Source organism: Neolamprologus multifasciatus, chromosome 22 (genome assembly GCF_963576455.1).
Source record: "Neolamprologus multifasciatus chromosome 22, fNeoMul1.2, whole genome shotgun sequence".
NCBI classification, from domain to species: domain Eukaryota; kingdom Metazoa; phylum Chordata; class Actinopteri; order Cichliformes; family Cichlidae; genus Neolamprologus; species Neolamprologus multifasciatus.
The window spans coordinates 34487091-34498211 of record NC_140459.1 but is presented as its reverse complement, the minus strand read 5'-3'; the positions used below and the strand labels follow the sequence as shown (position 1 = coordinate 34498211).

The following is an 11121-nucleotide window of genomic DNA, read 5'->3' as shown; positions in this document are numbered from 1 at the left end:
ACTTTGTTGAAATAAATGGATTACACGGCGGTACTTCCCTGTTTCATATTGTGGCGGGTCAGGACTGTTTGGGTTTTGTTTGACAGCTACGTTCTGTTGTTCCAGGCGGCAGCGTTACGGTTGCCATGGTTACAGGGTGACGCTCTCTCTCTCTGCGTGTTTCCTGGGTGAGAGAGCGCCTGTTGTTGTTGTTGTGCTAAGCTAATAAGCAGAATGCTACAGGTATAGCTCTAAAGAATGTAGCATCATGGTCAGTGTAGTCCGTGCTGCAGGGAGAATGGACTGCCATACCCGTTATGTGTCTGTGAGCGAGGGAGGGAGAAAAAGGAAAAGTACGAGCTGTCATCGAGCAAAAACGGGAGCTGGAAGCATGTAAATATAATAATAACCACTGCAGCCAAGAAGAGAGCCTGACGAGCCCAGCTGTAAGTAAGCTATTAAGACTCGACTGTACACCGTGTTCGTGTTTTCCTCTGAAACAATAAGTTCTGTTGGAGCAGCCTTTCAACGCCTCTCTCTGTCTCTGCTAGCAAAGTTGACCCAGACAACAAAGTAAAGCTAGTTTTCAGCTACCAGCCCGACACAGAACCCACCGTATTAGCCAGAGGTCCCTTTACTACGGTTCGGAGCCGCGGACCTTCAGTAACAGTAATAAATCACAGCAATAGTACATTCATGTAGTTGTAAACAGCATGATAATATATTAAGTAATCCAAAGTATTCAGAATACGTTACTCTCATTGAGTAACGTAACGGAATATGTTACAGAATACATTTTGGGGCATGTAATCTGTAATCTGTAATGGAATACATTTTAAAAGTAACCTTCCCAACACTGACTGAGAGGGTATGAAACATGGAAAGAACATAAGAATACAACTCAATTCAATTCAATTCAATTCAATTTTATTTATATAGCGCCAAATCACAACAAATGTCGCCTCACTCATTGACGTGGAGAGAATTCATCTGGAAAAATCTAATTCACTATTTTATTACACCTAAGATTAAAAATAAACAAACCAATACACAACAACAATGTTGGAGGCTGTGTGGATGGGATGAACCAGACCTACAAGAATCAGTCACATTTTCTGGAAATGCAGAAAAATTCACACTTTCTGGGTTAAAGTTCACTCAGCTCTCTGTGATATATTAGGTTATATAATTCCTAGAACCTGCCTTGTTTTGTATCTAGGGTACTTGGAAGGTACTGTAGATGTAAAGGATCATTACCTGGCTAAGATTCTCCTTTTGGCAGCAAAGAAGGCCATCACATTATGGAGATGGAGAACCTTACATATAAACTGAAATTACAGGAAGAACTCTTTTTGAAGGACTGGGGAAAATGGTTGACGTACAACGGAAGGAAAAAAAGAAAAAGACTGAACTGAATGAAGATGGGCATACAAAAAAAAGAATGTGAAATGAACGATGGAAATGTTTGTTATTCTGAAGAAACTGTATACGTAATGGACAGGTGAGTTGTTCAAATAAATAAAATAAAAAGTAATAAAAAAAAAAAAAAGAAGTACTATGACACTCAGAGGATCAACGTGAAACTAAAACATTCACAAATTTTGTATGAAGCACATGACTGATAGCTGTTCTGTTTTAAGTTTAGTTTCTTATAGCACAGAGTGGATCACAGTGAGGGAAGGACGGGGGGGGGGGGGGGGGGGGGGGGAACTGAGTTTTAAATGGGAAGTTGATGCTAATATACAGTTTTGTTTCTAGGTCGTTCTGGGGATGCAGGCTCTGGGTTGAGCCAGGAGCTGAAAAGATCTAACATGATAATTAGACTGATTTTATTATTTAAACACAGGTTTGCAGGCCCGGAGCAAATATACTCGAGAGGAGAATCGCTGAGGTTTTCTGACAAATGATATGATGAACCTTTTTCTTTTAATTTTCTAGTTGTGGTTTTGTTTGACACATGAAGATGTGTCAAAAGGGGAAGTTTTAGGTCTAATTTGAAACAATGGATTATATGATCAGTGTCTGACTTTGTGTGTGTTTGATCATTTAGGCACGGTAAAACTTAGGCATAAGTAATTGCTTTTATGCTTAAGCTTAACTGATTGAAAATGTTTGTTTTCTTTATGATTTCTTTTACTAGAATAAGCATTATAATCATTTTTCATACACACATTGCACTGATAGGAGTTGCCACTCAGTCTTGTGAAGGTCATAAGCTTCGTTCAGCGTGACTGTCTGGATTGAAATATGGTAGGAAAAGGACTCAGAGTGCTTAGGGGTGAATGCAAACACGCTTACACACAGAAATAATAATTAGGCTAATCCTTTTGATTAGAGAGTCCTGAATGTGATATTTTGAACCAACTTTGAATAATCAAGAGAAGAATTGATGCTTTGTAATAAAGTCTGTGAGAGAGGTCAGAGGGTGACAGGTCGCCTAGCAACAGAGGCTTTAGTAAGGGGAGGTTAAGAAACAGGAAGTTTAGTGCAGAGCTGCAGAGGCATATTAATAAAATACAGGAAACCAGACAGAAAAAGCAGAACTAAGTAACACACACACACATTAGTCAGAGCAGAAGGAGTTGTTTTGATGGAAACTGTGTGTGTCTGTGTGTGACCTATAGCAGAACTATGTATACCCATTCTGGCTTCTAATGCTTTCAGACCTGAGCGTGTGTTAGTGGGTACAGGTCTCCGTTTCCAGAAATGTACAATAAAGATCATTTTTTGAACTTGGCCACTCTGAGTCGGAAGTCTTTCTCTGTCGCCAAAAGAATTCAAAAGAAGGGAATTTAATAGTCACATAGCATCGATTTGTCACATGGCATCGGTGTGTTAGGTTTTGGGATGAGAACGTGTTGGATGGTTACCTGTCTTGGTCTGGTGGAGGTCTCTTCCCATAAGAAGACTGATGACTTTTTCATTAACACTGAAGTGTTTCTTTCTTCTCTCTCCCCTCAGATGACGTCACACTATAACCAAGGACACCTCATAGGGGATCATCTGATTGTGGCTTCTCTAATAATCTTTCTAATAGTAATATTGTTCACTGTTATGTTACAGAGTGAAGTGAGATTAGTGCTGTAAAACTTCCATAACACTGAACAGATGCCACCACAGATATGTTGAAATCTCAGTCAAAACAAGTAAAAACAAATGAAATCCATGAATCAGAAATGCTGATTGTTGAACAGATAATTCAGTCTGTACATGAGGAGGATCCACTTTAGACTAAACTACATACAGAAACACAGGAACCAGGGCACAGTGTAAATCCAGGACCTCTGTGTGCAACAGCTGACCTGTATGAACACAAAACATTGATTGAAGTCCACGTTGATGCTTTCTGTCTGTTTAACTTTTACATTTGAAGTAACACAAACTTCAAACACACAGATCAGGTAGAAAACTGTGGATTAGAAAACAAATTCATCAAGAAGGTCCTGAAGCAAGAAGTTCATCATTGCATAGAGTAAGAAAAAGGACATGAATCATCCCACGGGTATGTGCAGTCGTTATATTATCATCACCTAAATCATGTCTGCATACTGTGTGTGTGTGTGTGTGTGTGTGTGTGTGTGTGTGTGTGTTGCTTTTTTAAATATTCTACTTAGAGTTCAAATTTGGATAGTGATAAAAACATTGCACTGCTTCATTTAATATTTAATCGAACACATCTGTGGTTGAATTTGAATCTTAAATGTTTTTGATTTCAAAGATGTGGTTCTGATATGAAGGAACAGAAAGTAAATTGTTGCCATGGATACAGTGAGACAGACGCCTCAGACCCTTATTTTTTTATTTCTTTTACTTTTTATTTTATTGATTCATTTCTTTATTTTTACATTTGAAAAAGTGTATTTGTCTGAATGAACTAATCCCCATTTTCCATGCTTTGTATCACTGGTCATACTGGGAACAACCATAGAAAATGTTTGTAAAGAAGAAATCTTAAACATGAGCAGATTCTCAGGCGATTTCTGTTTCCTAACCATTGTTTCAGTGCACACGTCCCATCACTACATGTGTGTTAAAGATTTCTTTGGGATCAAAATAATCCACTGACAGTTATCAGTACAAACAGAATGCAAAAATCAAAAGTTCAGACTTCAGAGTTACTAAAACAGAGATCTGAGGAAAAATGGTTATTCACACGACTTTTCATGTGTGAACAGTAGGGATGGGTATCGTTTAGGTTTTATCCGATACCGGTGCCAAACCGGTACTTTTGAAACGGTGCCGGTGCTTAAAGAATGGAGAACACAAACTTTGTCCAAAAACCTCTCATGTTTAGCTGTTTTTTTGTAAAAAGATAACAATGTTAGCCTTTTCTGCAGCTATGGGGCATATATGGTATCACTCTTGGCTGGAAGCAGCTTAAACAATGGAAAAAACACAAACTTTGTCCAAAAACCTCTCATTTTTAACTGTTTTCCACTTTTTCTTTGGTCATTTTAGCCTTTTTGTCCAGGGTGAAGGGAGTATCTGCCATCAAACAAGAAGACAGCCGCATGTAGCTATGATGATGTTTGCTAGTTCACCTTACATGCATTAATGTAATAACGTGGTTAGCCTACTCAATGTAAATGACACACGAACACCATTAAGCTACTCACGCAGAGAAGAACGGCTGCTGCTGCATCATCATCCTCATCATTTCTGCTACACTGGCAGGGCTAGGGGCCAGGACTCTCCTCTTCGGGTTTTTGGGGGATGTTGCTAACTCCGGGTCGATAACAGGCACCACACCCGCAGTAGATGTGCTCGGTGTGAGGTCTCGCAGCAAGCTATCAAATACGGCGCATTTCTCGGCTTTAAAAAAACGCTATGCGTCGCCAGGTGTTTCATCAGATTTGAGGTGTTACCTCCTTTGACAGCATCACAGTATCACCTTAAAGCACTTGTTGCAGCTGCTGAGTTTGTATCTTTTGCTGTGAAGTACAGCCAGACTTTGACCGCTTCACCTTGGACATTTTTAATCTGTAGCTCTGCTCTAAAAGAACGTACGTACCTGGACCCGCCTACTATCCTCGGAAACGTAAAATGATTGGCTAGAATCCAAAGTGTATCACAGCTCAGGGAAATAAAGCACCGAAATGTGCGCTGCTTTTCGGTCTGGTTACTACCATTTATGTCAGAACTGGTGCCATCATGGCACAGGATACCGGTACCCATCCCTAGTGAACAGTAGAGTTGGTTTCATTTTCAAATGTAGGTATTGCAGTGAGGATTGCAGGGAGACATTTGCTGAATAGCTGGCAGCTCTGCTCCTGTACACTGCCTCTGAATGTGTGTGTGGTAATAAAGTCACTTTAATTAAATGTCACCTGTTAGGGAAAACTTTGTGTTAACTGAAGAAAGTTCACTTCTCTTTCATTGCAGCTCCACTCTTATTTTTGATGCACTCATTTGTTTAATAAATGATTTCAATGATTTTGCCACACCTCTCCATTGTCAGGTCAGAGCATGTGTGCTTTTGATGAAATGCTGATATGATTACGCTTGATTGGGGAAAGATTTCCACAGGTGGTGTTGTTGGTCTCCTTTCTTCCAGTTTTCTTGTTGCTGCCTCTCTCCTCGCCTCAGTTGCTGCAGCTGTATCATGTATGTTGTTATGTTACATACAAAGAGGAACAGGAATGTGTGACATTAAAGAATAAAGATTCTTCTAATTGTTTTCCATCTCATCTCCTACTGCTTTAGTGTGCGTGGACAATATATGAGTAAATCATTACCAAGCCAGATTATATTTGGAATATTTAAAACAGAGTAATTACAGTGAAATCTGCTTTCAATGTGACATTTACTTTGATCCTTTAAGACACAGTTTATACATCAGACAAACTGTTTGTAGAGCGATTAAATTTTTAATATTGTTGTTAAAGTTGTACAGATGAGCGTTAATCACCAACAGCTTCATTAATGTGGATGAACTGATGAACTGATTGGCTGCACAGCTGGATCACATGACCAGGTGAGTGGAACAAATAACAGGAAGCTTCTCTTGTGGCTTTAATAATCATTTGAATTGATAACTTGTGATTTCCAGACTGTTCTTTATCTTTTCATTGTCGTCTGAAACACAGAAAAATATCAATGTTGGAAAATATGACATTTATATCTAGTTTCTAAAGGATGGTTTAATTCTCCAAAGGCCACCACAGACATGACAAAGTTATTTCATCATTATAATGCACAAAAATAAAAATCAGGATGAGCCCTGCTGCTCACCAAACTTGTGTTGAATAACAATTTGTGAATCATTTAGTTTAAAACAGTTGCCAGGCCCCCCTTTGTTTTACAAGAAAAATGTTCGCGCCCCCCCTCGTGCGCGCACGCGCGCACACATCCTCCAACCACACACGCCCATATTTTGCTCCATTGCGGTTTATTTCACACCTCAAACATTTAGTGAACAATTAAGCAAATACAAGTAATCTGCAATAAATTACAAGTAGTAAGAAAATTAACTACTAACTCTTTTACGCTGCGTCCACACTTATAATTTTTTTAAAAACGCAGCTGTTTCGTCCACGCGTAAACGGCGTTTCGAATCACCGAAAACAAAGATTTTTTAAAACTCCCTTTTTGCGTTTACGTGTGGACGAGGAACACAGAGTTGGTCACACAACGTCAAAGCTATGTGCCTTTATCACGTCACGCTGTGGCCACGTTATTGTTTACATGAGATGAATTGCAGAATGATAGAGACAAAATACTGTTAATCTGACTGTCTGCAGGTTTTACACGCAGTTACTGTCCCTCTGTTTACAAAGGCAGAGGCGTCACGGTGTCATTATTTTACATGTAGTTGTTTTGTTCCTGTGTAATAATATTCAACATTGCTGTCAATACATTTTTCAATTCCTCTGCCAAATGGGTTTAAAAACATAAACAGCTGTTGGATCCTGTTTGTCTGTGATTTGAACCGGGGGAACAAATCGTGACAGGATCAGCCTGATGTTATTTGTATCCTGCTGTAACTTTACTGTATAAAGAGCAAACATCTCCAACATGTCAGGAGTAGTTAGTCATTACAACAAGTGTTTGTGAACTAAAAATCAAGGATGTGGGATCCTGTTTGTCCGTGATTTAAACAGCCCAGCGCTGCTCCTGACGCAGGGAAAACCAATCCTGCAGGGAGACCGACCTCGACACTTGTGCAGGTGAAACCAAAGGGCAGATTTGCTTCATCATATTTTCTAGTCTTTGGCTTAGAATGAAGTTGGTTTTGGTTTGGAAACATATTCAGCGATGCTTCATCTCCTGCTTTGCGTTTGTGGAGGCGCCCTGTGCTAGCAGTGTCCAAGCATTGTTTTTTCCTTTTCATACCACGCCCCCCCCCCTCCCCCCCCCCCCCCCCCCACACACACACACACACACACACACTTTGGGAAGGTCTGGTTTAAAACATCAACTGACTGAATCCATGAATCTCATCATGTGTTTCTGAGTGAAAGACACAGACATGTACAGACTGAACTGTTTCTCTAACAGGTAACACTAACTACACAGAGTCACTGACTCCAAAACTGCCTCTCTACCTGTAAAGTATTTCATTATTTTCAATTGCATTTGCATATGAAAGGAATAGTGAGCGCAGAACCCAAATCCAGGATAAAGAGGTTCAGTGAATGTGGTGTTGAAGGTGTGGAGGTGGATCAGAGAGTCAGAGGAGACTCTGTAGAAGGACAGAGTGCCAGCAGGACAGTCCACATACACTGCTGCTCTGTTAGAGACAGAGGAGGAGGAGGAGGATGTATTTCGTTTATTGTGCCACACAGAGGAATAATGATCAGAGCAGAAAAGACTCCAGGACTGATCATTTCCACCAAACACACACTCATCACTCCTTCCTTTCCTTTTGATTCCTCTGTAACTCACTGATATCCAAGCCCTCCTCGTCCACTCGACCTCCCAGTAACAGCGACCAGTCAGACCATCTCTACACAGCAGCTGTTCACAAACATCAAATCTGTCTGGATGATCAGGATATGACTGAACCTCCTCCACATGTGTCACCTTCCTGTTGTTGTCAGACAGTTGGAGCTTTGTGTTCACTGTGTTTGTGTCGATTGTGAGTTGACAGGAATCTGATGGAGAGAACAAACACAATCCAGCTGCAGTTATTGATCCATCATCTGTTCATTGATTGACACTTTGATGATGACTCCTGACATGATGAAGATGGTTGAATGTGTGCTGCTTTGTTTTCATGAATCCCATTAAAAACACACTTACACTTCCTCAGACCTGGTCTCAACCATCGGACTCCAGCAGGCTCCACCCTGAAAGGAGGAGGGGGGTCAGAGCAGCACAGTCAGCATGCACACATGGACATTACATGGCTCTCATACACACACTGTTACACACTGATAAAGGAACAGTCCAACATTTTGACACATAAATGTTTCAACTTCAAAAGAGCAAAACTCATAATCACATCACATTTAATCTCCTTTATTAAGCACGATGTCCAGGGAGCATTGACATGTGCCACAGTCAAGGTTCAACACACTGTGACATTCATGCTGTCAGGGAGTGGCTGCATATTAAATGTAAAGACTGGGACTGGCTACAAAAACTGATTCAGTACAGGTAGAGTGCAGCAGCCAGTGCATCACATATTTTGAGCTAATGCAGCGGTCATCACACCACATACTGCTTTCTATGTAAAGGAGCCTTCATTCTCAGATTAGGGCTGTTTGTGACCATAAAGTCTGTCTCACAAGGGCAGCCACTGGTCCAGGCGAGGAGGCCTCCACAGTGGGATGTCTGAGGGTGCAGACATGGGTGAAGTTAGGACCAGGTGCCAGTGGACCTGTGGACCTCTGGAGATAGGAGTTATTGTTTCACTCCACCAAAAGCTGGAGAGAAAGATGTTTATTAATGTTGAAAGATTTTGAATTATATTACTTTATTATCTTTATTCAACTGTGATAATTGTTTATGTTTAAGCCTTATTTGAATTGCGTAGTGACGCCTGTATATAGCGTGTCAGCAAAAACAAAGTGTCTCCTCAAGTTTAGACAAACACCCACATGTATTGTTTTAACCCACTACAAGATCGTTAATCAACTTGTTCCTCTTCGTCTTGCAAGCTTGCATCCTGTGCAGCCTCGTATGCAAGCAGCAGATAAGAAGTTGTTTTTTCCCAACTTGTACTCCACCCATGAGTGTTACGTGAGAGGGCAGTATATAATAAACTCTGAGTGAATGCCTGGTGCGCTTTGCCTGCTCGTCCTTGTAATTGACAGGACTAGTCAAGCATTCGCCCATGTACATGTATTAATTCTGAGTCTGTGATTCTTTGCTTCCAGAGGTTTTTCTCCCAACATTTCTTGGTCCTCCGAGTCGGAGTTGGAAAAAGCAACTCCATTGTTGTGACTCCAAACCAGAGATCTACCTGTATCCTTTCGCCGTGGGGGCCCGCACCGAAGACAGCCTCCTCTAGGAAGGGGTAAAAGTTCTGAGGCGTAAATTCGGATTCAGGCCGGTGTTCTTATTAAGCGGTCCACGGCGCTGGGATCCAGTGAAAGACCTCAAACATAGACGGAGAGATCTTGGAAAGGTAAAAGAATCCACTCAATCACACTCGCGTAAAACGAAAATAGGTTTCACCCGCCGGAAGGGTTTGACAGTCTAATCCACTGTACGGATTTCTAAAATACGTGTAATAAGGTTAACCCACTGTAAGGGTTCATAGGACTAATCCGCCGAAAGGATTGTAAAGTAAAACACGTTAAAGGTCTCACCCGCCGTAAATGTTTAGGAGTGATCCGCCGTAAGGATCTGCGCGACTGTGTATAAATGTCTGTTTTCTGTGTGTCGGAAGTAAGTTAATTTTTTTGACAGCACATTAAGTTGCTGAACTACTTCCTTTGTTACTGTCTTTTTATTTACTGTAAGGAGCTCAAGTACTGGTGACAAAGGGGAAAGGTTGGGTTTCATCCCATAAAACACCACTTCGTGAGTAGCGCGAAGTAGAAGGGCGTGTCAGCAACCACCCCCGCGTCTCGTGCCAGAGACGGCCCTGCAGTTGTGTGATAATGGGTAATCAGCCCACCAAATTCACTGCTGACGAGCAGTGGTTAGAGAAAAAATGTCCAGGCGCCGGACAAATTAGTGTTTGTAGATGGAGAAATTCTAAGAAAACAAAATGTCCCAGCTGGAAGGGAAAATGCAACCCCTCAGCTGTAACTCAGCTAAAAGAAGCTTTAGTAGAGGAACTAAATGACACAAAGAACTTAAAAAAGAAAGGTAGACGTGCACAGGAATTGCAGCTTCATGCAGCCTGGGAGGAGGAAGTAAATAGACGTCAAGAAAATAAAAATAAAAAACAGCAACAGAAAGATGAGCAATCAAAAAAGCAAGATCCCCTTATGGGTGGAACTCAAGCTGTGTGCAGTCACCCTCCACCCTATGCACCAGCATCACTTCCTGCACCAACGGCAGTAACGCCTCCCATAAAACACACAAACCCTTTCTGTACACAAGACCCTAACCCATATGCCACTGTACAAAGTATGCTTAAAAGATGACCTTAAGGGAAAACCCCCAAGAAAAGATAAGTGGGGACCCCTCAGGGAGAGACATTTTTGGGGATGAAGTAGACCCCCCAGGCCCTAGCGGTGTCTTTCCTATGATGGCAGTACCCAATCCGAGATATGGTCAAAGAACAGGAGGAACTGATGATAATCCCGTAATAGATGAACACCAACATTTAATGGTTTACCGCCCGTGGTCAAGGGAAGACAGACAGAATGTTTTAAAAGATGTTCCCCCACTGAATGAAGGTTTTGAGCCCTGGAGAGCTGCCGTAGAACTGATTAGAATACAGTGGTATTTAAATGGTCACGAGATGTTACAAGTATTTCAAGATTTATTAGGTTTAAAAATAGGGACAGTTCGCGGAGATTATACAGGCACAGGTGCAGACGGACACGCGTTCCCTTCAGGAAGCCCTGACCTAATTAACGCATTGACAAATTTCTACGACAGGGTTAGAGTATACCTGGCCCCAAGGGCTGATTATGGAAAAATAGGAGAAGTAAAGTAAAAGGAAGCAGAAACGGCCTCTGACTTCCTTGACTGTCTGCGCCCAGTTTTTAGGCAACATTCAGGACTAAATTATGAAGAAGG

The 11121-nt window shown here is 41.3% G+C and overlaps 1 protein-coding gene across 1 annotated transcript in view; it reads right to left on the bottom strand.

Moving 5' to 3' along the window:
* Window positions 1-7368: 7368 nt before the first annotated feature.
* The window catches only part of LOC146493880 (neoverrucotoxin subunit alpha-like), a 90687-nt gene continuing 86934 nt past the window's right edge, over window positions 7369-11121 (bottom strand). Inside the window, exons 2-3 of the mRNA XM_085149724.1 lie at window positions 8221-8267; window positions 7369-8072 (exon numbers count right to left, since the gene is read on the bottom strand). Coding sequence (XP_085005850.1) covers window positions 7483-8072; window positions 8221-8267 — 637 coding nt within the window. The 3' untranslated portion in view covers window positions 7369-7482. The remainder of the gene's footprint in view (window positions 8073-8220; window positions 8268-11121) is intronic.